This window comes from Poecilia latipinna, unplaced genomic scaffold (assembly GCF_001443285.1).
Source record: "Poecilia latipinna isolate Pla-1442-1.1 unplaced genomic scaffold, P_latipinna-1.0 Scaffold980, whole genome shotgun sequence".
Taxonomy (NCBI): Eukaryota; Metazoa; Chordata; class Actinopteri; order Cyprinodontiformes; family Poeciliidae; genus Poecilia; species Poecilia latipinna.
This window is the reverse complement of record NW_015113596.1, coordinates 309,920-336,717: the sequence shown is the minus strand read 5'-3', so window position 1 is coordinate 336,717 and position 26,798 is coordinate 309,920. Positions and strand designations below refer to the sequence as shown.

Below are 26,798 nucleotides of genomic sequence, written 5' to 3'. Positions count from 1 at the left end.
ATTAAACTCCATTACTGTAACGTTAGCCCTTAATATTAAACATATTTTAAAGACAGGCAAATTGTTTTTTGCCCCTCCAATTTTAATCTAGCAAATTAAAAGCTAAAATGTTAGTCAAAGTTATCCTTTATATGCATTATTTAGCAACTTGGCTGATGTGACACAGAGTTTGTGTTCTTTGCTTTGGCAGCTTTAGCCACATGAAGACCCAGGCTAGCCTAAGGACAAATGGTGGGGAGGACAAAGACATGCTACGAGTGTGGAGGATGATAATAAGGACCAGCCACCAGAGAAAGAAGTTCCTGTTTGACCGAAGAGAAAGAAGCAGATGAAATATTCCCCAAGAAAATTAGGTAAGTTGTTTTTGTGTTAATATTTCCACCCATGTGAAGTGTGGTGGGAAGGGGGAGCAGGAATCAACATTCACCAGTTGAGTTAATAAGTTACGTTTTAGACGACTAAAAACTGGTGTTAAATCTATTTATTTATTAATAAGCTTCTTGTATCTGGTTAGAAATAATTTAGAATGCTCATTAAGTAAAAAGATGCCGTTATGTGCCTAAAACTATACATTAAATGATGCAATCTGAATAACAACAGTGGCAGTCTGTCTGTATGATCATTTCTTTTAATCAGGCTGCTCCAGGGCAGCACTTTTCATTTTGCAGGGAGAATGTGAAGGAGGGAGTTTTACTCAGACAGAAGCCAAGAGCAAAAAGAACAAAACACAATGTTTCACGGGTTACTTGTGTGTGCAACCGTTGACAGAAATTCTTACAATGACGCCAAACAGCTGGCAGAACAAAGGAGCAATTAGATTAGCTTTAATACCTGAGTAGTAATTGTCTAGCGTTGGCAAACTTTTCTTTGTACTTTATTGTAGAGCCTGTAAGTCTTTGAAATAAACACATTCCATTTGTTTATTCAATGCAAATATGTATTTTAGATGCCTCTTTGTTTATACTCACCCTTAGGTTTTGTCTTTGTAAGATCACCCTCTACTGGACAGTTTACAGTTGTACATCCTCTACGTTTCAACTAATGCCTTATTTAAAAAAGTACACTGGAAATAATTTTGCTGACTTTGTTGGCAACAAATGATGCATTGAATCCAAGGTAGAATGTAGATTTCATTTTTATTCATTCACTCAAAAATGTTATTCTGCCTGGCAGTAAGACATGCGTGTTTTAATAGGAAAACATGTTTTCAGTTATAGAAAATGGATAAAGAGACATCACTTTGTAAGTGTTGTGGGGACAGATGATTGAGACAGATGATTGAGAAAACAGAAATGTATCAATGAAATACATCTATGGCAAGAAATATGCAAAACACTCTTTGGAGTAATACATAAAGTGTTGCCAAAGATAAAGCTAAACTCATCAAGCAATTGTTTCAAGCATGGTGTCGGGATGTTTTTCTGAATTTTAGCCCGATCTCTCACTGGGTTTTTCCTTCTGCTTGCACTTAACGTTGACCAGCCGACATAATGCGTACCAGTGCCTGAACTGGAAACTCTTCATGTGAAACATAAAGTACAACACATTTTTCTTTTTTTTTTTTCTTTTTTTTCTTTTTTAGCATTTTAACAATTTTACGCAGTTGAGACGACAACTCTGGAGTGTGCTTACAAAGTTTCGGTCCCAGACGAAATACGTGAGCCCTTTTTGAGTTTGAGTCACCAGGTAGAAAACTAAGATAACCAAGATGATTAAAGGACTGATGAACCTTCATGAAATCTGCCAGAAGATGGGCGGCTTGTGTCCAGTCATGAACTTAATGTCTTCGTTGAATCTGCCGGGAAAATGTGTTTATAATTTTGTCAAATGAGAGAAGTAGAGTATCTCAAATGGTTGCAGCTTAAGGAAAATCTCACCTGTTGATACCGTAGACATAGACGACAGCAATCAGCTCAAATAGTCCGATGGTCGTTAGAGGAACCAGCAAAGTTGTCAAAGAGAGTTACCCTGTAAAGGCCCGAGGGTTGTGCAAAGAGGAGGCAGATGATGAAGGCAATGATGCATGTTGCTCCTGAAGCATGAAGGTAAGGTTAAAAACGATAGTTCATCAATCTGAAGTTGTAAATTTTGATAACAGTCAGTATACAGCATTGACAGTATACTGGTCAATGCTTCGTGAGGCCAACTTCGGGGTAACACATTCAGATGATTAAATGGTGCATCGTAGCTGGTTGTACTGATGCTGTTCTCAGGAAGGTTAAATGAGTTCAGTAATGTCTTGATGTTTCTGGGGAGAAAACACTGCAGGAGTTAATATTTATCACAGCACTGTTTATTAAAAATGGACAATACAGTAAATGTCATTGATAGGGAATTGATACTTTTCACCATTTATTTACTGATGTGTCGGATGTTTTTATACTTCTGCAAGATATGATTTCCTGTTAAAGATGTTTCCAATGTGCAGACGCTTTCACAGTTGTCTACAAAAATAGGTAACATCCTATGTAAACCTAAGCTGTCTTAAAGAGCTACCATATATGGAACGCATTTTCCTGTACTTGCCTGTGCTGTTGAATTATCACTATGACGACACGCCTATGGTTAGAAGTGAATAAATATTGAAGGGCTGCAAGCCCCCGTGGGAGTTGGCCTGTTGGAGTTAGCACGTCTGATGTAGCTAAGTCTGACACACATCTCCACTTTTGCAAAGGAGAAGCTTGTGTCCTTGTGATACTTTCAGAGTTCATTTGAAGAATAAACCTAACAGTCATAGTGAGGTTAGAGGCATAGGGGTGTTTTGCTTCTCTTTTTTTTTAGCATTGACACACTGTCAGTATTAAAGTGACTACGCAGCTAAAATTCAGTCATCACCGAATTAAAGTTTTGACCAGGTTTGGCTCTCAGAGGGGAAATAACCTGACTGTCTGAACTTGGTAAGGAAATAAACCTGATAAATACAGAGAAAGATGCAGTTGATAAAAATTGAAAGAGGAAGGGGGACAGATAAAGATAGAAATTAAAGATAAATAAATACTGTGCATAGAGTATTTATTTGCATATCTTTACCAGGGATACCAATAAATTTAGCCGCCATTGAATTTCTGAGGTTTAACTGCTGTAATTGTACCATTATGCTGGCACTGTTGCTTTAACCTGCCCATAAATGGCAATAAAATTCTAAGAAAAGGACCAAACAATCCCCATAGGCACCGATACTACAGAGCAGAAACTGTAAAAATGCCCAGAACCAATTGTTGCTTTAAACATACCGGCTGTGTCTTACCAACTTTAGTTTAAAAACAATCCTCCCTTAAAAAGATGAAAGTTTAGCTTTCACGCCAAGACTGGGAAACTTTAGACAAACTAAAATGTCATAAGAACAAATGACAGAATATTATAGCGGCTTTGAAACCACAACTTTTGAAAGACTTTTGATAGAGATAACCAGGTTATGCCTGTCTGGGACCCATATGGGTTGGTTCAGGACAGCTGTGGGTTTGAGTTCTAGATGTGCTGTACAATTTGAAGCAATTCTCTCAACACCATTTAAAGACCCAGCATAGACCTAAGTTGACCAAATGATTTTGTCATTATGTGTTGCATTGAATCAACCAAACAGATAGATTAACATATGAGCCTTACTGTTATCACACGACATTTTCAAACTAGTGCGCTTGAAGAAACAACTAATATTTAATACTCTTCAAAGTTCCATATGACATTGTAAGAATAACATACATATAGTCTGGAGCCAGGTTATATAAGTCCCAGATCATACTCAGGCTTTGAGTCCTTACAGTCATAATAATAAGTCACTCAGTGATAAAGGAAGCTTTTTATTACATGCCAGTGTGTGAACATGCATGTCAAGTGTGTCAGTTTATCTAACATTTATCTTTAAGTGTGTGAATCATTACCAGGACGTTGGATTGACAAGGAAAACCAACTGTTCAGTGCGGCTCAAACAACGTTTCATTGTGATTTTCTATTGATTGTGTTTATGAAACAGTAGGCTGTTATAAGTGAAGCCCTGTGTTTGCTGTTGAGATCGAACAAAATGACTTCCATATTGTTTGTGCTTAAGTCTGTTAATATTTGAGTCAAAGACGCTGATCGCACACCAAATCGAGATGTTTAACATGAACGCCGGTTTAACTGAAGGTATTTATTTTGCACCCATTTGTAACAAATGCCATATTGAGGCACCTTGCATGACAAAAAGGTGTTATTCACCATGTATGCTTTTTCTTCCATTCTACAATAATTTGCTTCTTTTATGAGTATAAACCTTTTAATCTTTATTTATTTAAATGTTTTTCATTGTTTATTTGGAATAGTAGGTATGTTTTTAAAAGGCCTGTGAATTTTCTGCAAAAAAAAATAAAAAAATAAATCACAGCTGTCTTCTGTGATGCTCTGACCTGATTATTAATGTTCATTCAACATTAGGGCACCATCTTTTGGCATAGATTATGCACTGCATCTTCTGGCTGTTTTGTGTGAATATTTGCATAATAAGATTATTATTGTTGTAATTTCAGGTCTTCCAACACACCAAGCTCACCTTACATTTTAAGCATTTTCTGATGTTGCGGTAACAAAATAAATCAAACAGAAATTAAAATTAGCATAATTTCTTTTACAAGATGAATCAACAGAAAATTGAAATCAAAGTATTTTTTTTACTAAAACCATAAAATATATATAAAAAATGTCAGTAAGAGTTGTGATCAACATTGAAATGGAGTTAACAGAGTCTGCATTGTGCGAATGCTAACCTGTTAACCAAAGCAGCACAAGGGTATGGGGTGAAATATATGACTTAAAAACAAAACAAAAACATAGCTGGATTTAAGATCTGAAAATTATTTTTTTCTACATAAAACATAAATCCATCTGCATAACGCGTACGCAGGCACAGCCAGGCTGGGGACTCCTGCCAAGAGGAAGATCGCTGCGGTGATCCACGAGGGATACTCCACTGACGTCAGAGCCGGAAACACGTCCTGTAAGCACAAAACTTTATCATCAGCGCGTACTTCGGTGAAATGTCGATAATACACGTTATTATAATTATTTACATAAAGGAAGAGACACAGAGGAGATAAAACTGCTGTAAATGTAAAACTATCACAAACTTTTAAACAAGATGGAAACGACTGCCTCACGGAAAAATAACAGAAGGTGATACAACTTAATATGTTTTTTTGTTTGTTTGTTTTTTGTTTTTTTTGTCAAGCTACCACTAAAGATATGTGTTAGTGGCATTTTAGATTATATTAATTTGCAATTGAGAGCAGACAGTGTTCAGAGTAGCTTATGATTTTACATCCTCACGAGAACATCGCCGTGATTCTGCAAGAACTCGTTGACTGCTTTTTACCCCTGGTAAGGTGCAGACCGCTGAAAACTAGTCCAAATAATCAACTCCTCCGCCTTACAGAGAGAGAAACAGTGAAGAGACGTGGCAGAGTTTCTCCTGATGGGTTTCTTCGAGATAAGGAGTTAATTTGTTACATTTCCAGGCTTTCCAGGCTTTCCATATTCAGTTCCTTTCTCTGCCAATTATTGTGGTCAAAATCTTGTCGTATAGTTAATTCCTTGTCGTTTAGCTTCTTTCTTGTGTTCTGTTTGTGTTATTTTCAGGGTTCTGTGTGTTCAGCTCCCTCTGTATTGTCTGTGTTTATTAGACTAACCAGCACCGGACTGTTGTAGAAGCTTAAATCAGAAAATGTTGTTCTTTTCAAATAGATTTTGTGCGTCCTCTGGTGTTGATTTTAAACACCTCGATGACATTTTGAAGAAAATATCTTCAAGTGTTCTTCCCTCAGTAACAGAAGAAGGTTACTTTTTGCACAAACTATCTACAATTTGTTGCATTCACTAATCAGGAAAAAAATTCAGATTTAAAAATATTTGACTCATTAAGCTCCTAATTGTTTTATAAAATCATCCGAAGGTGATTCCTGGTTGAATCCCTAACAGATTTTCTTTTATTTTAAGAGCTTACCTCACTGAGGAGTTTCTGCATGTCACAGCTTTGGAGGTTCAGTCCAAGCATGACATGGGGATAGGAGCTGTTTAGGTGATTTAAGGCTGCATCGTAGTTGCTTGACGTGATGTTGTCTTCAGGAAGATCAAACGTATTTAATAACCTCACAATGTTTCTAAAACGAAAAGCAGAGGAGAATTTTGAATCGTTTTAGATGCGATTAAAGCGTTGGTTATTTTATGTGTTGTATACAAAACGTACCGTACTTACTGATACAGGTGTCGTATTTCTCAGTGGCTCTGAAGCCAATGATGGAGTAGGTCACCAGGGCAGCATAGATCGACGTGAGTCCAGTTACGACAGACAGGATCACAGCATCTTGCACACAGTTGTTGCTGGAGGGGGAAAGAAATGTACAGAAAAGGGAAGAGACTCAGAAACTGCACTGTGTTGGGAAGAAAAGATGCACCATTTCCACAAAATGTCCACGTCTTACTGAACAGGGTTGTAGCTTGAGAAGGAGATGAGGCCTCCCCATGCCAAACCAAAGGCGTAAAACAGCTGAGCTCCTGCATCCAACCAAGTCGTTGGTTTAATCAACTCCTCCGCCTTACAGAGAGAGAAACAGTGAAGAGACGTGGCAGAGTTTCTCCTGATGGGTTTCTTCGAGATAAGGAGTTAATTTCCAGATTTCATTTGAAAGATGGAGTCAGGTTTATCACACACACCAATCGTCTTGTGATTTCACAAAAAAAAAAACTAAAGGCCTTAACATGACTGACAAAGTTTCTTCAGGTTTTTCTCGAGAAAACTCGTGAACCATCTGGAACTCGTTATCTCGAGAAAAGCATCAGGAAATTAACTTATCTTGAGGAAACCTTTGGGAAATTAACTCATTACTTTGATGAAAACTTTTGAAAACTAAGTAGTTGTCTTGTGAAACGGGAAATTAACTCGTTATCTTGAAAAAATGGAAAATTAACTTGCTATCTTGAGAAAACCTTGCAAGGGACAAACTTGTTATATCAGGAAAACCACTGGGGAAAAAAACAGTATCTGCTCTCGCCTCCTGTAGCATCGACTTGTGACATCACAAAATAATGTTTGGTTTGTTAAAAAAAAAAAAAAAAAAGCATAAAACGCACATCTGGTGTGAAGAGGAATTTTATCCCGCTCACAGCACCTTTCAGAGTCGCTCCTCGGATCAGGAAGATGGCCAGCACTATGTAAGGCAGGATTGCTGTGACGTAAACCGCCTGAGGTCATGATGAGAGAAAAAACCTGCGATAAGTGGTTATTAGAGGGCATGGTCGGCCCAAGGCAGAAACAAACAATAAAGGCTGCTATGTTGAATTTGAACCTCCACACCAGCAGGGGGAAGTGTCACAAAAGTTAACATTTGTACAGAAGAAGCTTTCTACTGGTTCTGATCAGACTCATCTCATCTACTGTTCCCTCATTCTCTACGACGAATGACAATTTGCCATGTTTTTTATTTTATTTTTTTAAATGAACTAACCTTCCCTGAAGTGCTTATCCCTCTAACGCAGCAGATTGCAACAATTGTCCATGCTCCCAGCAGACAAACCACCATTGGCCACTGGATTCCCTCAGACTCAGATATGGAGGCAGAACTATTCAGAGTCTCTCTGTAAAAGAAATAATCCACAGTGGAGCTCCGCTGGCATTCCGGTATAAATTCTGAATAAGGAAAAAAATAAAAAAATCATTAAAGTTAGCTAGTCAGTAATGATATCTTGTATCTGGTGATGTGGACAGGTGTTGTCTGAAAAGGTGTAACTGAATACCTGTCCCATTTTCATTCAGTGGACACTGAGCCCATGGTAGAGGCTGCTGAAAAGAGTTGAGGAGATACCAGAGGATCCAGGCTATCAGGGTGTTGTAGTACAACGCAACCAAGAAAGACACCAGCATGGAGGCGATACCTTTGTGCGGACATCATGACAGATGTAACGCAAAGTCAAGGTACTGAAATGTAATGTATTTTTTTGTACCCACCAACTCCAGTCAAATAGGGGCTGATGGCGCTCCACACCCCGACGCTGCCTTTCCTCAGACGTTGACCAATGGCGAACTCCATCAGTAGGAGAGGCATTCCTTCCAGCACCAGTAGGATCAGGTAGGGAATCAGAAAGGCACCTGGAAAAGGTAGCAGTCCATGCTAGCCGACACTTTTCTTTCACTATAATTTGGAATTTTGGGGTGAAAAATGACTAAATTTTAACTGTTCTCAGTGGAATGCTTAATGCATGTTAGTTGAAAGGAAAAATAAGCGGTGAAAGAAGGCATGCACTGATCCGCTTTTTCCAGTTCTGGTACCGATACAGATATCTGAGGTTTAGTATCGGCCAATACCGATCCGATACACAAAATGATGCTGAATTGACTTAAAATGCTTCTTAAACACAGACATAAAAGTACTGAACTTCAAATTCATTTGATAACTTTGCACTGGTACTGCACACTGAAATACACCAAAAGCTTCACAAGCTTAGTAAAAATAATCCAACAGTGCCATTAGGATTATAACAGTCAATGTAAAATAAATAATAGAGAAACTGAATGTCATGAAGCGGTGTGGTTATAGTGAGGATCGCACGCTGAGACCCAGGTAGATGAAAAAATAATAAATTTAATGAAAATAAATCCAGCAGAACAGCACGAAGGAACAACTGGAGACACGAGGAAACAGGCAAAGGTTTGACAATGTTAGACAAGGACCCGACGAAGAACACAGACACAGGTGGGTTTAAATACACAGGGAGGGTAATCAGGTAAGTAGACGCACCTGGGGGGCAATCAACGGGGAGGACAGGACAGAGACTCAGAGGAAACAGGACAGAAGCACAGAAAATGTCAAAAATAAACACTCAAACACACGGATCATAACACTGAAACTGACAAAAATAATAGGTTGACTATCTTGGTCAAATCAAGAACAGGCTATCAGGGTTTACTGCAGTTTGTTTGTAAAAAAAAAAAAACTGCAGCAAATTTTATTTCAAATTTTAGCATTTTAGCAGTCTCTCAAACAGCAGCTCTAAAATGTTTCTTTGACATCCAAACGAGCTAAAAGCCCAGCCATTTGCCCGATTGTTGTGTCGTCTTATAAAATCTAATCAGTTTGGACGAGACTGGATGTTCACCACTTTTCCTGTTTACACTGATTCACCTTGTAAACATTATTGCTACTGAAGGTACTTTGTCCTCTTCAAACATTTAAACATTGGATTCCAATGCTTTATAGTGAAAAAAACAAATGATTGGGAAATATGTGTGTGTGGGAGGGGGAGGTTCTACCTGAATTCCTTAATTTTTTGAATTTGTTTATTTTTAATTTAAATCTTTAAAATACTGAATTTTTACGCGTTTTATTTTTTGTCTAATTACGTCCTTTTGTGCAAAACAATCAAACAGGTCAGTAATTACACATAGAGTTCTCTTTACTCTTACTTCAGCAATTTGTTGGATAGCTACTTTTTAATTCTCTTTAATAATATGTTGAAGTGGTTCTACTGTTATTTTGAGCTCTTTATTTTTACCCAATTCTGTCGGTTTGCACTATTATTAATACAAAGCAAACCGCGTGCAACTTTATTTGCACTCAAATTCAAAATTTCACAAATATTTTTTTCTCTTGCAGATTCTTAAAGGAAGGATGAAAAAAACTGTTGTGTTTCTTGTTTAGGACTAGAAAATAATCTCTGCTAATTCGTGTTAGCGTACGTTCTTCCATCTACTGAATTTAATTGGAACCAATCCCTAATACAGAATACATAAAAACATGGTAAGAAACCATAAAAATGTTGAGCATTAATCAGAATCCGAACAACTGGAGAGCGGTTGTTTGAAATGTCAGCATCAGTATTGACACCCTGGTGTTGCCTTCATGTGTCTATTTGATCATGAGACAGTGAGGAAGAGGTCATCCCAGGCCATTGTCCAAGTTAGTCACTGAGGCTTCATGCGGTGTAAAGTGAGGAATAGGGGATTTATTGTTTAGATATGATACTGCCGACAGGAAGCCTCCATCACCTCGCAGGTGCAGGCAGCGTTTATTTATGTCTGTTTGAACAAAAGGACACATCAGAGATCGGTTATCCGTCACAGTTAATCGTGAACAACTATAAAGATTAGACGTTGTTTAGAACATAACGAGGGCTTATTCTTATGAAGTGCTCCCTTTACGTGTGACATATTTACTGATTTAATCTCTAAATTAATGCTATTTGTCAGTATTTTAGACATCAGTTACAGAAGAACTGAACTAATAAACCCAGATGAAACTCAGTCCAGTTCAGAATAACGTATAGGATAGAGACTGCTTTTAAAACATTTCCTAATTCCTGTGGCTCAATGTGCAGCGTCAATATTAATTTCTCGCATAAATCATATGCAATGGAAACACACACGTAGATTATCTTTAATCTGTAAGCAAAGGCCTGAGAATAATTAAAATAACCTCATGGCAAATTCATGAACAAAGTGCTTTGCACTCGTCCATAAGTGATTTATTAACTCTTTGCTTGGCTGTAGGTTCACTGGACCAGTCATTTTCTTCACAGGAAGAAAATTTCAGCTATTTTTTTTTTTAGCTTTTCACCTTTTTAAAAAAAAAAAAAAAAAAAAAAAAAAAGTACAATTAGTGCGCATCATCATGCGTTCAGATTTCAGTCCGTTATTCACATCACTCACCTCCTCCGTGACTCTGACACAGGTAAGGAAAGCGCCACACGTTCCCCAGACCGATACAGAAGCCCACACAGGTCAGAATGTACTGGGCCTTGTTGTCCCACTGGGGCCGCCCCTCCGCATCCTCTTTCTCCATCCTCTCCAGGTCGTCGTAGTCGGGGATCCGGAGCTCTAGGCCCGGGTTGCGGAGCACCAGCCTCATGCTGAAGCCGCGTGTAAAACCGATCGTGCGTCTGCTGCCGCCTGTTTGCAGCGAGGAGATGGAGTGCGCACAAGTCGCTGTTTACACAGCAGCCTTCAGCGGTCATTACACAAATTTATGGTCTTTTACTGCTTTGCTCCATGAATAGATAAACAAATAGCAAAGCTGTGCATTTATTTTTTGAGTACTCAGTGGTTTTTCATGCAAAGAGCTAAAAATAAAAGTCCTGGATTACTCATAAACTTTGGAAGAAAAAAAAAACACGTTGAGGGCAAAAAGAGCCTGATTTTAATTAGTCAAAAGGTAATTATTGGTCAAATCTTTAAATAATTCATTAACCGTCCTATCTATTATCTTCACATATTTAATATATATGTGCGTACATATGTTGTTGTATTGAGCACTAAACAGGCCAATAAGAAATAACATTTCACACAATAACTTACATAAACTAATAATATATAAAATATACACCAAACAATTATTTGTCAATGAGTGTCATTAGATTCTTTAAAAATGCTAATAATTACATTTTCATATTTTTATTTTAAATCTGTATTAAAATGTTTTCATAAACTATGTCATTGTTTTGGTATATATGTTTGTTTGTTTTTTAGTTAATATATATTTTTTTGAACTGTTCATCTCAATAATTTTAACCTGAACACAAATTCAACTAAATTATCTTCCAAAGCAGAATTAAAATTACTTTAGAAAATACAAATACTTAATTTATAACTACATCTAATGTCTGATGATTGGGAATTTTAATGCATTTCTTTTGCATGCAATTATTTAATTTAATACGGAATTTAAATAATCATTGAAATATGCTTTTCTTTCATGTCTATTTAAAGTTTCATCAAAATGACCAGATATGCAAGTATTACATAATAATATTATGATATTGTATAAGTTACTGATGCTGTGATTGGTGCCACTGATGGCCACTAATAGAGCAGCAGCAGATCATAAATGTATTTTCAGTCGTCGGGGCCAACGCTGCTCCGTGAAGCTCTTCCTGACGAAGAACTTGATGTTCATGAAGGAAATTAGTTTTTTAATTTGAAATTTTGTGTACTAAAATATTAATAAAAACATATATTTGTTCCTTTTTGGCCCTTATTTAAATGTTGCAATTTTCTCCCCTCCCCCCATAAATGTTTTCCTTTTAGGCGTAATGAATGTATGTTTACTGTGGTCAATTTCTACAACTGCAACATATGCTTAAGAAGCACAACCACTATTTCATTGTGTTATGTGTATTTTTATTTTTGACTTACATCTGAGCAAATGAGCACATATCATATCAACTGTAAATGTGGAGTGGCAATATACGTGCGACCTAAAATATCTTAACACGGGGACTAATTTTTGTAAAGCGGTGCCTAAAAAACGTAAACCCCTTCGACAAAGTGATTTTACATTTTTCCAATCACAGAAATGTCAAACGTTATGTAGTGCTCAAACGTATGAACAGAAACTATCCATCTAAACAGCTTATATTCAACATTTAAACCATAATTTTGAACATTTTAGAAAAAAACAATTTAAACACAATATCAAAAGAATAATAAGACTTAGAAATAAGATTATTTCATGTCTCTATTGCATTTTTGCATTGAAGCTCACATAAATTGCAAGCTAATGTTTCTGAGCTACAAGCAGCTGAACTAGCTTGAAAACAAACTGTGATTTTTATTAGCCTAAAGCATTTACTCCAAAAACTGTTTTAAAATTCTGGCATTTCAATTCTTGACGTTTAATAAACCTAGCTTAACTATCAGGTTTAGCTAAGCTATGCTGCATATTATCGGAACAGCACTTGAAGCATTTAGGGTTAGCACACAACCTCCAAAATGTTGGCTATGCAAACAAAGATGATGCCAGCTTTCATTTAACAAGATGAGTTCCAATTTCTTTTGTTTAGTACAGAATACAACGCGCAGAAAGTGGAGAATACCTGGATAAACCCAACATGTAATGTTACTTTTAATAGGAAGTAAAACAGAACTGCAAAGATTTGTCGAAGTCAAAAACAGACATTGGTGTTTCTTAAGCAATAATTTCAACAGGTACAGTTAAAAGAGAATTTCCCAAACTAGAATAATACTTGGTGTATTTAAAGGATCAAACTACAAACTACTTCTCTGGAAATTATTCATGAATTGAGCTGGTAACCTACAGTGATGTGACTCAGAAATATTGTAAATTATTTTTGACCAAACATTCAAAGTGTCTCAATTTTTAGTACCCTAAGCAGTATTACCAAACAGATCATGTATTACTTTATGTCCCCCCCATGTTCTGTTCATGACTAAACCCATTCATGGTTCTATTGGAGTAACCCATATATCAATCCAAAGATGTACTTTGGATTGATTTGCCCCCCCCGCCCCCGCATGGACAATACAGAGAGGAGAGCCGCTCATGCTTGGGGCAAATACTGAACAACATGGTTCCTCCCCAATCAGAAACCCCAGTTCATCTTACAAACTAGGTTCCCAAACGTCAACAGTACTGCTCAAATCAACCAGAACCCTCAAACAAGATCAATAATTTTAGTGCTTACAACAATGTTTCTGATATTTCATCAACTCAAACAGTTTGTGTTGCTATGTGACTTTCCCATTAGGTGAATTCTTATTTATCCCAAACTATTTAAATAATAAAGGTTCTACAGAGCTCAGTGTCTCATTTCACTGTTTATTCTGTACTAGCATACAGAGATACAACTAGTTTGTCTTTAAGTACATCTTCATGCACAAGCCCATGATGCTCATGCTATTTGTATTGCCAATATTGTACACAGTGCGACATTTTCATACTACGTAAGTGTATTATTCACAATCCCTTTATGCCTTAACCTAGTCAATAATACCTTTACTGCTGTCATTGCATGGCATAATTGGATGCTTTCTTTAGTAAAAACACTAAAACGTAAGGCCTATACATGCTTTGTAAGAACAGAGCCATTTGTTCGCTCTCCCAAGGATGCAAGAACGAAGTGACGTGATTCTGTTTTTACAGCTCCTTGATATTTCTTGACAGACATTGTTGGGGAAACTATGATGGCTTTCTAGAAGTTGTGCACAAGGGTTATATATGAAAGAACTTGGACGTTGTTCTTGCAGCCCTGGCAGAGAGAACAAACCTCTCTGTTCTTGTGGAGTATTTAGTCGTCTCTATCTTTGCCTTTCAAAGATAACAGTGAATCTTCGGCGTGTTGTTGCATCATTACAACACACCAGCAAAGTCCAATAAACATAATTTACAAGTTCGTTGATATTAAATAGCCAAAAGAAGTACATTTATCTAAAACTTCATTTTGTCACTCATTTGTATTTTGGCAGAGATTGTGTCCACTGTACTGTCGCTGTAGTCCTTTTTGCAGAATTTCCTCTGGATGAGCTTGTAAAGGGCAAAGATGGGGATGGCTAAACTGGGAACTCCAGCCAGGATGAAGATCATGGCGTAGACCCATTGTGGGTAGTAACGCTCAGCGAGGGTGGGGAAGCTCTCCTGTAAGCAGAGCAGAAGATTTATCAAACCAAGGTTTGCCCACAACCACAATTAGAAGAAAAGACAGTTGGGGTGAATTTTTTCTTCTTTGCATATTTGTAGCCGATGGAGTGCCAAACTTACCGCCTCCTGGTCCCAGACCAGATAGGTGAGTTCCTTCGTGACTTGGGTGACAAAGTAGAAAATCAGGATGAAAATCATGATGAGGGGGCTAATCACTCTCCACGTCGCCTGCCAGAAGATATTGGGTTTGTGGCCGATCATAAACTCAAGGTCCTTATTAAACCTGTTCCAAAGTAATAATAGAGAGATGCACAGAGGTGAGTCTGATGGAAGTCGTAAAAGTCAACCTTGTTGGTTTTTTTTTTTTTTGATAATATATCTCAAGAAGTTCAACAGATTTAGATACAAACATCTTTGCATTCTTTATATGACATTTTACAATGGATGACTTAAAGATTTTCAAACATGTTTACATGTTTATAGGCTTCTATTACCTTTTTAGTAACAGCTAAAAATAAATGTTTTCTTAACTCATAACCCAGGTGGGGACAATAAAACAAAACACAAATCATATTTTCCATTCTCCAAATGGCTGCAAGACACATTCTGTACTTTTCTTATCTCTTGTCCGATGACTCTGACACATTATCTCCCCTACAAGGACAGAATATAACACTTGGCTAGTTCCTGCTTTGTTTGGACTGTAAAAGCATCTTACTGAACATCAGACACCATCACTGACTAGAACTAGTCTCAGCCTTTTTTTCTTTTTATGGCTGTACTTTTGACTTTGGCCATTCAAATGATACACTGTGTTCATCGATGGTCTTGCGTGAATTCCCCATTTAAAAAAAAAAAATGTTCAGGCCAGGCAGGCGAATTTTGTAGCAAAAATCTTGAATGGATAATTTCTGAATCCAGAATGTGGCAAAATATCCAAATCATGACATGAAGTGAGGCAGAGGGTTCATGATAATGAGACACAATTTTGGTGTTTGACAAACAGACATGCTTTGTTGACCAAAGAAATTATGAATTGAGTTATCACTAAGCAATCAGTGCAATTTTATTTATTTATTAACTTTATTGCAGGAAAATAGAAGATATCTTTTCACTGCATTTCATTCTTCTGCTCATTGCCTGACCTTCTTATCTTTATCTGAGTGTTTGGTGGCACCCTCTGGGAGAATTATAGACCCTGTCAGCATGGCAGAAATGTGTGCTGTTTGGTTTGTTTCTTAGGATAGCCATTGCCATGACGATGTACTACAGCGTTGACCTCCACAGAGAGCCCAAGCTACCCTTATTTGGGGGATGACAAATCCCATATTGAGTGATAATATAAACGTTTTAGGCAACTTTGGTGCATGCCTGACAATGAAAGTTTAAATTACTGTTGGCTAGCTCATGCAAGCTGAAGTAAGGTAATATAACTCTTGTAAAAAGCCTTATTACAGTAGCATAATGTCTCACTAAAAAAATTGTACACAGTGATCTTTGGAAATAAAGATACCCTTGGGGCCTCTGACCATCCATGTTTATTGTAGCTCCAGCTTTTTTAAACTTCTAATCTGTTGCTCTGACTGCAGAGATGGGCAGGTTCAGCTAGTAGCTATCATCTTGTAGCCATTTCCTGACTTCTGAAGAGAGAAACCTTTACGTCCTATGGTATAAATATCAACATTTGTGGGCAAAATCACAACTGACTGCCCGTGACTCACCTGTCCATGCCATAGATGTAGACAACAGAAATCATTTCAAAAAATCCGATGACCAGGAGCGGAATAGAGCCTGCAAAGTTGTCAAAAAGAGCCAGCCAGTAGTTCCCAGAGCGAAGAGCGAAAATGAGCCCAAGAGCTAGAGATATGAAGCATGTCAGACCTGAAAACACAACGCAATTTGTCACTCTGTTGTCATCGGATCGCATATGGAGAAAGTTTGACTCTGCATTGATCAATGAAACTAGGAGAAACTTACCACTGATAACTTCTTTGGGCCAACTCCTGGGTAGCAGTTTGAGCTCCAGCAGAGGAGCTATAACACCCTCAATGCTGCCAAACATAGTGGAGAGGCCGAGGCAGAAGAGCATGACAAAGAAGAGAACAGACCAAAGAGGGGAAATCGGCATCTCTATGATGGCTTCTGTGAACACAATGAAGGCCAGTCCTGTTCCTTCCACACCCTAAAGAAACACAGACCCCATTATTCTGCCATACATGGAAGACTTCTTTTCTTTTTCTTTGTAAAAATGGAAGAATACACATCGTCTTACCTGGCTAAGGAAAGTCTGCATGTCGCAGTTCTGCAGGGACAATCCCTGGATGACATCCGGACTCGTGTGGTTGAGGTGAGTCAGAATTTCGTCGTAGTTGCTCTGTGTGATGTTGTTCTCGGGGTAGTTGAAAGTGTTCATCAGCTTCAAGATATTGCTGTAAAAAAACACCTTAGTATCATTTGAATCCAGTTTGAATAAAACAAGCTCACTTTGTAAGTATTTGACTCACTCTCCGAAGCATTCATCGTATTTCTGTGTCGCCCTGAAGCCGATGATGGAGTAGATAACCGTTGCCGAGTACACCGAGGTGCAGCCGTTGATGATGGAGATGAGGACAGCGTCCAGCTCGCAGTTGTTGCTGAAATGAGCATTTTGAGGGACTTTGTGTGAGGTGGGCTGGAGAAAATACCTCCCCTTCGTTTTTACTGAACCACCAGCTCACTTACTGCACAGAGTTGTAGCTGGAGAAGGAGATGAGACCTCCAAAAGCCAAAGAAAAGGAGTAAAATACTTGGGCTCCTGCATCCAGCCAGGTTGAAGGATTCATTAATTCATCTACCTGAAAAAAATATATCAAAAAATTCTTAGGAAAAACTACTATTACTTCCTAGAATGTTGTTAAACTTTTCCTTGGGCTTTAATAATTAGGTTTAATGGCACATCTAAATTAGAAGATTGACTGTTTGACACAACAGGAAAAGATGAGTTCCAGTGGATAAATTTGCTAAATAACATGAGCTGTTTTTCTGTCTAAGTGACATCAGGTCACTTAGACAGAAAAACAGCCAATTTTGATCCATTTTGTACACACAAGTTGTGGTTTCCTTCCATCCAATGTCCATTTTGTACCTTTGTAGGTAAACCATTGCATGTCAAGGTACTTTTCTTCATTATAATGAAGATAAATACCTATAAAAAGTTTTAAATCTTCTATAACTTAACTATGTACCTGAAGATATTTTTTCATTAACATTATTTTGTTCCTTCTGATCCAAAATGTTTGGGGTCTGGTAGAGTCTAGTCAAATAGGAGGATAGCTGCTGATCAAAACAAACTTCTGTTTGTCAATACTTTTCTTTTGAACTTTTCTTATTGCAGAATGTTACTATGTTAAGGATTTCCCCCAGAAAACTTGCTAACCCCGGTGTTTGGGCGATAGGGCCGTCGTTCATCCAGTGGCCCGTCGTGTTTTTGAGTTAAAAAACATTTAAAGTTGACAGGAAATTAAAAGTATAACTTGATAATTATATGTTATGTGGAAGAATAACACCAGAACACCAACTCTAAAGTCTTAAAAAAATGCAGACATTTTAAAAAGACTTAAATAAATAAGCAATGCTAAGCCTTGTGGGGGCACATTTAAAGCCTGGTGGCCCGCCAGGCTTATAAAACACTGAGGGAAACCCTGAAGTTACTTTCAATTGCTGGTACGAAATGTACTGGTACATTATGAAACATCCCATTTAACTTAATTGTTAAAGACGTTGGGTACAGAATTATCCAAACTACAAAAGGCAACGAGGGGAAACGACCATCACCAGTTAGCCACCAGCACATTGGTTCATCTTTCAAGGCAACATGAGATTTTACCAGTTTTGAAATGAAGGTACATGACAGAGACCTTGACAGTAATCTCATCTTTTTATCATCTGGTAGTTATCTCATATTTCCTCCAATCCTACGACTACTTATTGTATATTTAGATTATCACAAAGGTAAGAAGATTGCTGGTCATTTCTGGAAATGCAGGCTGTGTCCATATAAGATTAATAGCACTTTTATGGTCATCTTGTAAATATAAGGTTGCAGGTGCCAACTTTTATCTTTTACCATCTGATAGATGAGCATGGAAATAAATGCTATTAAGTCAGTTATCTTATTGTCCATATCTGTCAATGAGTTTAGCTCTAACAATAGCATACACTAAATAATATTTCAAAGTTTATCCGCAGCACAAAGCCTAGTAAACTTCAAAGTGGATCATTTATTAAAATAGCAATAAATCAGATAACACAATCTTGATAGCCATAAAAACTAAATTGGTTTATTAACTCCTGACTGGACTTTGTATCAAACAGAAACATAGCTCGCTTCATACGCATAAAAACAAAAGCGTGTTTGGGAGAATTCATGAGCAATTTAACAGGAAATTTAGCTGGACAGGAATCATAGTCTGTCAAAAACTCTGTCAAAATCTCTTGCCATTGGGTCTAGGATTGAAAGTTATCCCCCTGGCTAACATATTTACACCAGAATGTTCATTGATATGCCTTGCCCTGTCTTATTTTTAAAAATAAAGAAAATATATCGTAAGACTTGACTAGCTGAGGACAAAAATCTCCCAAAATGGGAAAAGAGGCATATCATGAAACCCTGGGAAAATTCCTACAGATGAAACCATTATGTGAGATCTGAGCATTGTTTTTAGCCTTACTTTCCTACATGCTGCTTCAAATACTGGAAATAAGGGAAATAAATAAGCATGCAATGGGTGAAAACTGTGCAATTGTTTGGGACAAAATGGCAGCATAAGGCCACCAAATGAGAGAACCAATCGCTAAAGGAGCAACTAGACTCAGTGGTCACTTCATTCTCCTGCTACAGATTAGCAGAACTAGAAGTCAAACCCAACATAGAAGTGAACATTGTTTCACTCTTTAATCTACTAGCATTGTCAGAAGGATAATGGGTTAAAAACCCTTAGAAGACAGTTTTCAGAACAAGGAAAATGACCTTCGGCCAAACAGAATGCTTTCATTGCCAAAAGACAGCTACACCAACATAGTGCCAAGAAAGCAAGATTTTGAGAGAAACCAGTCACAATATTTATCAAAAATAGTCAAACTTCTTTCTTTTCTGTTACTAGGTAATAACATCACTTACATCTGGTGTGAAGAGGTACTTTATTCCTTCTGTGGAGCCTTTTAGAGTCAGTCCCCGGACGAGGAAGATGGTGAGGACGAGATACGGCAAAGTGGAGGTGATGTACACGGCCTTAAATAAAAAAATAAATAAAAAAAAGATGGATGTTTGAACAATGACACAGGAGCCACCGCAGTAGAAGAGTTTTCCAGATGCAACGTGGCCTTCAGACCTTGCCGGTGGTCTCGATGCCCCTGATGCAGCAGACGTAAAGCACAGTCCAGGCGGCGATGAGGGCGAGAACCATCCACCACTGCAGTCCCCCAGACTCATCGATGGCCGTTGAAGTGTTCAGCGTTTCTCTGTACCAGAAGTAGTCGACGGTGGTGCTCCGCGCGCACTCCTCCACGTATCCTTAAGTGGGGCGGTAAAAACTAAAGATCAGTCGAGTGGAAGCCGAGTGTCAACAGCCTCGGCAGGAAACTCTTTACCCCGCGCCATAAAAGCAAATGGGTGCTCCGCTTCAAGCACCTACCCGTCCTGTTGGCATTGAGCGGACACTGGCTCCAGGGCAGAGGGTCTTGGAAGGAGTTGAAGAGATACCACATGATCCAGGCCATGATGGTGTTGTAGTAGACGCCCACCAGGAAGGACACCAGCATGGAGGCGATGCCTGCAAGCGAACGAAGGACAAGAAAAACATTTTATACTGATGTCCCTCCAGCATCGCTTTGACCAAGTAACTCTAACTCAAAATCACAGTTAGTGGAGTTGCTGTGTAATACAATAACTTCTAATAAGAAACACCCAATTGTATTAAAGTATACTTGAGATTTTAGCAGTTTTACAATTTCTGAATTGATCAGAAATACTCAACTATGAGAAATAGTAAAGGGATGTTGACACAATATTACTACAAATGTATTCAAAATCACATGTTTTTCTGTTGCTTTAATGTTTTTTTTCTTTTGTACGCACCAACTCCTGCCAGGTAAGGATTGATGGATCTCCATACGCCCACGCTGCCTTTCCTCAGACGCTGACCGATGGCGAACTCTAAGTGGAGCAGCGGGATTCCCTCCAGAACCAGCAGGATCAGGAATGGGATCATAAACGCTCCTGAAAGGGGGAAAAAAACAAAAAACATTTTGTGTGTTTCTACAAAGTAATTCTTTTTTTTTGTTCTTTAGCAAGGGAGAAGTATTTAGCAGTGAGTTGCACAAACAAGCCATTGCATAGAAACAGCTATAAACAAACCTGATTAAAAATTTATTTTATAAACCATGATTCACATTTTTATCTTCCATAGGAACAAATGAGAGTAATTCATTTTATTTCACTTTATATGCAGTAATCCATTTTTCTGAATAGGTTTTCACACGAAAGCTTAATGGACATTAAAATTTCACTTAAAAGTTATTTTTAAAAACTTACTTGGAATGACGTTTTCTTCTAATTAATAATTAATAATTAATAATGCTTGAAATCTCCTCAAACAGAGCGAACTCCACGTATTTCCGTTAAAGTCTCTGATGCTACGGCTCTCCTCTTACCTCCGCCATGACTTTGACACAGGTACGGGAACCTCCAGACGTTGCCGAGCCCCACACAGAAGCCCACGCAGGTGAGCAGGTACTGGGCTTTGTTGTCCCACTGGGGTCGGTCCCCAGCCTCGTCCTTCTCCATCTTCTCCAGGTCCCCGTGGGACGGGATCCTGTCATCCAGTCCCGGATTTGGCAGCTTCAGCTTCAGCCTCATCGTGTCTCCTTTTGTAAAATTCCCTCCCCCCAAAAAAAATAAAAAAATGTAGCTCCTAAATCTGTTTAACCACTTGTTACTTTTTTGCAAAACCTCCCAGCTGCCGAATCCTTTTTTTTTTTCTATCTGAGAAACAGCCTTCTCTCTGGAGACGGTTGCTGACTGTCTCCCTCTGAGTCCTCAGTCCCTTCTGACTGCGGCTGGAAGAGGTATTGACTGCCACATCTGGCACCTTAACTGCAGTTATCAGTAGCTCATTACTGTCTGTGCAATGTCAGCAGGTATGCACGGGAAAAAAAACAAAAAAACAGCACCACCTCATTGATAGTGGTTAATGCATCACAGGAGCTGCTGGCGGCTACGTCTTCCCGCTGATGAGTTTGCGCGTCAAGTTTATGAAGACCAGTCACGGAAGGACTAAAGTGCAATTGACTTTTTTTTTTTTATTTATTTTCTTTAAATAAAAAAAAGAGCAAATATTCAGTCTAACTATGTGTAGCACTCCTGTAGATTCACCAGCAGTGTAATTTGTTATGACCAAATATTTTCAGCGTTTCTATATATTGCAATAATTAGCCAAAGATGGGCCAACCAGTTAACATGGGGCTTATTTGAACTGAGTCTGTAAAAGTCACTTTTAAGATGTTTGTGTTTTTTAGTACTTTTGCATTTTAAATGCTCATGAAAGAACTTCAGTTTGAGAACATGTACATTTGTGTGCTGGGGTGATGGTGGTGAAGAACCTGGGCACATTGCAGTCACTAAAGTCCATTACAAATATGCACAAAACTTTGTCTATATTCCATTAATGTCAAAAAAACAACAATTCAATTTCACAATTGCGATGTCTTCATTTCATAAGAAACACAATTCAAATCACATGGAAGTTTGTTCACGTGGTAAGACATTAAAAGTCATGCCACGCCATCATCATCCAACTAGTTCCTCTTTCCTTCTTCTTCAACATCCGCTTGTTGATCATGTGACTCGTGTGATGCGAAAAAAGTGTTTCCATTGCAGATTTGCGTAAAAAACCAATGTCAATTTGACCTAAATTGACATCCAATCACGGTGCCAAAACCTTTTACTGAAAAATGAGTTTTTGAAATTGGTTTCTATTGAGTAAAATTACTTGGGAAATGTCTAATTGTGGATATCGTCAATGGAAAAACAGCCATTCAGTTGTTCATGAACTCCTTTCCAGTTGTACTCAGAACTGTGAAATTTTGACTCTCCAGCTTGAAAAATCAACTGAGAGGCTTTCTGAAGTCAGGTTTCACGTCTAGCCCCCAGGTGTGACTTTTAAGGCGGACTTTGCGTTTCAATATGGCCGCTCCTCGCATCTAGAGTAGTAAGTAAGTAAATAGAAACGTTTAATTTACAAGACACGCATGTAAGAGTGCGTCTAAAATCAGTGCTACATGTAGCACCTAGAACTCTAAATTTAAAGTAGTGTTCGCTCATGAGCTACTGCAGACAATGCTCATGGGCATTACCGTGTTGAAATTCCGGTTTCTTAACTAGAAAGTTGTTACTTCGGGTCTGACCTCAAACCCAGGTCAGAGTTCAAACTTTCAAGGCAACTGGAATGCAACATTAGTCCCCCAAAGTTCTCTAGAGTCAAACATGAGGCAGTGTGTGTCGGGTAGTTGAAGCTTTGTCCTTTGGTCATAACGTGTGTGTGATCTCAAGAACAGAAATAGCTGAAAAAAATATTTGAACCTGATTGAAAGTGAGCTAAGTAGAAGGAAGTGAAATAACCAATCAACAATAAAGTGAGAGACTCATAACTGTGCAAAACAAAAAAGGATCACATTTCAAGCAGCAAATTAAGATATGAGCTATGAACATTTGTATTGTTGCCATTGTCTTCAGAGTGAGACTACAGGTTGGGTTGCCCATGATGGAGATAAGTTTGTTCTATAAAACAATGAGATTTATCAGGACAGTTAAAAGTTTCGTAACACTACATGAGAAAGTGGCTCGTATATTTCAACAACTCAACATTACGGCTCTTAATTTCCTCGTTATGTCGTTGAGGCGGGTGCTCATTCAGTAAAGCGGTTAGCAAAGGAACATGTGCGAAGCTCCAGGTGTTTTTTATTATCGAGCGTGAAGGTGGAGCCGGACTGAAGCTGAAAGTTCATTCAGTACCTTAGACCTTAGATAGGCGAGGTCAACATGCTGATATGGAAACGGTGAATGACGCACCACATTATTGTCCTTGTAAATTTTCCCTTTTGAAAGACATTTTTAGCAAGAAGGTGGCGATTACGACTGACTTCAAATGGTGTCAGTGAGCTTTAACAAGGGCTGGATGTAAACCATCTGCAGTCCCGGTTTTATATTAAGTGCTTTAGCTACGACTGCTGGCTGATTTTTTTTTTTTTTCCAATGTCATGATGACAAAGATGTATGGCGCTCTCTCAATTTTGCTAATTGCTCCGGTAATCCATTAACTTGATCGGAACAAATTTTACCAACACAGTTTCTGTAAAATCCCAACACAACACCATTACCTTGAGGTTTTGGGGTTTGAAATTTAGCATTTTGACTATTTTGATTGTGCAGTTTGACATTTCAACAATAAATTTGCTCAATGGAAATACACCAGTTTCGAAAAAACTATTTGGATAGAATGTTTTGCCACTAGGATTGGTGCGGTTTTCTTTAGCCACATCAATACTGGTTTATTTCGCAAAACTGTCATGGCAACACTTTTATTTGAGACACATGATCAACAACTGGATGAAAAACAACAGGAAGTGGTTGGACTTTTATGGTGCGGCATTGTTTTTTTAATGACTTATTGTGTGAACAAACTTATTCTTTAATTTTGTTTCTTATGTAATGGAAACAATGCAATTGCAAAATTGTCTTTTCTTTTGAACATTACTGGAATATGGAATATTGCGCAAATTTCTAGTGGAAATGCAGCTATTATGTTTGTTCCTTATTATATTTTCTGCCGTATTTCCTCTCAAAAGCAACACCTGCTGCAGACCATAACATCGTGAATGATGCATCCTCTATTAACTGTGGTGTTTTTTATTTTATTTTATTCTCTGGTGAACTCTCTGTAGGAAATGCTTCAGTGTCCGGAGGGCTGAAGACGGGTGGTCTCTGATCAGACCACAACACTGGCCAATCTCATGACAGATCCCCCCCAGAGGAATGTGCATGACTCATGCACTTTAGGCCACTCATATGACACAGTGCACTGCCCGTTCTTTTCAGTGTCATATATTAAAAAAAAAAAAAGAAATCAAACAAACTTTTAGTGCTCGCTGTCGACATTCTCACTACTTGTCCTCAACGATAAGACTTGAATTATTCATAAACTATAGCAGATTTATAGGTTTAAGGTAATTTTTTAATTTCGTCAACATGTTTATTCCCAAACCATGTCACAGTTATTTCTTGAAGACCTCTGGAAATTGCGTCAACCTGTAAAAAAGAGGCATATTTTATACATCCTTCGAGCTAAACCTGCTTCTCTACTAACAGTGCCCTCTGCCACCGTACATTTTGTTTTGTAGGTTCAACTTCCGTTCAGATCTTCTAGAAATCTCACATTAGAAATCATTTTTGTCCTCTATTGCATTTTGTTAAGGCAAGAAACGCTTTTCCCAACAGGACAGCACCTAATCTTCTCCTGTATCATTTCAGGAGATTAGAGCAAACAGCGGTAGGGAACTTTGACCATTCCTCTTTACAGAATCTCCTAAGGTCATCATCAAGGGTCTTCAATGCTATCTTCTACTCTGATAACAACCTTTTCTTTCGAAGGATGGTAGTCCTGGGGACATATGAGATAGTGGTTGATTTTGTGTCCAATATTTAATTTCTCTTATGATTCTGATCATTTTCTTGTTAAAGGTCCAGCTACAGACCCACAGCTTTACGTTTCCTAAGGCACCAAGTTTCTGTTGCTGAAAAGTTGTCTTTTAAGTTCAGTTAAAGCCTTAATAGGGGGCAACAAACTCCACATGGTAGAACAGAAAAGGCTTTTTTTCCCCCACTAACATGCATCCCAGTTACTGGTTGGCACGTAACTAGCTTCTAATGGTTGTTATGGAGACCAGGTGATCCTGAGGTGCCAACCGCGGCTGTTGTTTTCTAACACCTGGATTTGGAGATTTAGCTGTTGAAAAGGTTTTTCACTGTGGGTCTGTGCTTCTGCGACAAAGGTTGATCTGTCTTTTTTTCTAAAAACAGAATAAAGCTTTTAGCACATCTATAAACGTGACAACAAACGGTAAAGGCTCTGATTGTGTATCTCGCTCGGCTCCACAGATAGCAGATAACGGCAGAAGACAGCAAAATGAATTTATGACATTTTTATAGCCCTCACCACGTGGCGTCATAACAGGATAAACCAAAGGTTGCGGCCAAAAAAAACAACAGGAGCAGCTTGAAAGTAAAGAAAACACGAGGCGCAGAATGGTTTTTTTTTAAAGGGATATATTTTTGACTTCATTTAAATTTTTAGTTGGAGCTTATGCTCTGCCTGGTTGTTTGTTTTAATTAGGAAGCGTTTTGTGTACTGACTGAATAGCATGTCGTATTTGGTGCTGCCGTTACAAGAAGTTCAGTCCTTTATTGAAACGTATATATGTTTTAAATGAACGATAATCAAACACAATGAGGCTCTTAGAAGAGACTTTGTCCTCCTTTCCAGACTGATGGATCACAGTGTTTTCTGTCATATTGGATCAGGCTGAGACTTGTTGCTGTTTTAGATCCTTCATCCTACTTCATGTCGTCAGGCAGGTGCTATTTAAGTGATTAATTGATCCTACAGGTCAGTTGAACTCATCTGCCTAGAAGAACGTGGTTAATCACATTTAATTTACATTTAATAGGGAGTCAAAATCAGGTCTTAGTGCTGTCAACCATCCTTGTGTATGCGCCACTCATGCTAGTTAGCATGGCCACCAATGATGGCGGATAAACATCTTTAATGGTTCAGTGAGTTGTTTCTCTGCTGTTAGCACATTTAGCAGTGTGTACATAAGGTTAATTGACAGCGCTAAGACACTCCTCCTGGCTCTGATTGGATGTTTTTGATCTTTTTGATCGTTTTTTGAGAATTGCTATCGTAGTTCAGGGAGGAGGTGGAAAAGATTTATTTTATTTTATTATCTGTCTAGGATTGTTTATTCAAGCTATATGCTGCAGTTTTAATATAATCATGATTTAAAAACTGCTTTCTTGTATTTTCACAGGTCGTCTTTGTCGTATATTTAAAAACAAACATATTTGATGATCTGAAACATTTCCATGTAAAGGGGAAAAAAAAAAGCCAAAACAGATGAAATGCAACCGTCGTTCTTTTTTTTTTTTTTTTTTTTTGAACTTTCAGAGTGTTCATGGAAACATGAACGATAAAAACCCAAAGATCAGGATCCGTCTAATCAGCTCTTATACAACAGAAGAGCAACACGCCTCAGAAATATTTACATCCCGTGATTTAAAGTGCAAGTCATTCATTGCTGTTAAATTGG

The 26,798-nt window shown here is 38.1% G+C and overlaps 2 protein-coding genes across 2 annotated transcripts; both read right to left on the bottom strand.

Annotated features, from left to right (window-relative positions):
* Nucleotides 1–1,731: 1,731 nt before the first annotated feature.
* On the bottom strand, nt 1,732–11,329 carry LOC106958352 (sodium-dependent neutral amino acid transporter B(0)AT1-like). Its single transcript, XM_015050208.1, has 10 exons — nt 10,673–11,329; nt 7,976–8,116; nt 7,765–7,902; nt 7,476–7,657; nt 7,102–7,212; nt 6,453–6,565; nt 6,223–6,351; nt 5,975–6,131; nt 4,876–4,970; nt 1,732–1,795 (listed from the first exon to the last, which is right to left on the bottom strand). Exons 1-10 carry the CDS (start codon nt 10,869–10,871, stop codon nt 1,732–1,734), a joined length of 1,329 nt encoding a protein of 442 aa, XP_014905694.1. The 5' UTR covers nt 10,872–11,329.
* A 948-nt stretch (nt 11,330–12,277) lies between these two features.
* Nucleotides 12,278–21,465, bottom strand: LOC106958366 (sodium-dependent neutral amino acid transporter B(0)AT1-like). The gene is made up of 12 exons (XM_015050227.1): nt 21,087–21,465; nt 20,512–20,652; nt 20,069–20,206; nt 19,766–19,947; nt 19,555–19,665; nt 17,118–17,230; nt 16,901–17,029; nt 16,669–16,825; nt 16,374–16,578; nt 16,118–16,277; nt 14,517–14,679; nt 12,278–14,393 (listed from the first exon to the last, which is right to left on the bottom strand). Exons 1-12 carry the CDS (start codon nt 21,289–21,291, stop codon nt 14,187–14,189), a joined length of 1,911 nt encoding a protein of 636 aa, XP_014905713.1. The 5' UTR covers nt 21,292–21,465; the 3' UTR covers nt 12,278–14,186.
* Nucleotides 21,466–26,798: the final 5,333 nt, after the last annotated feature.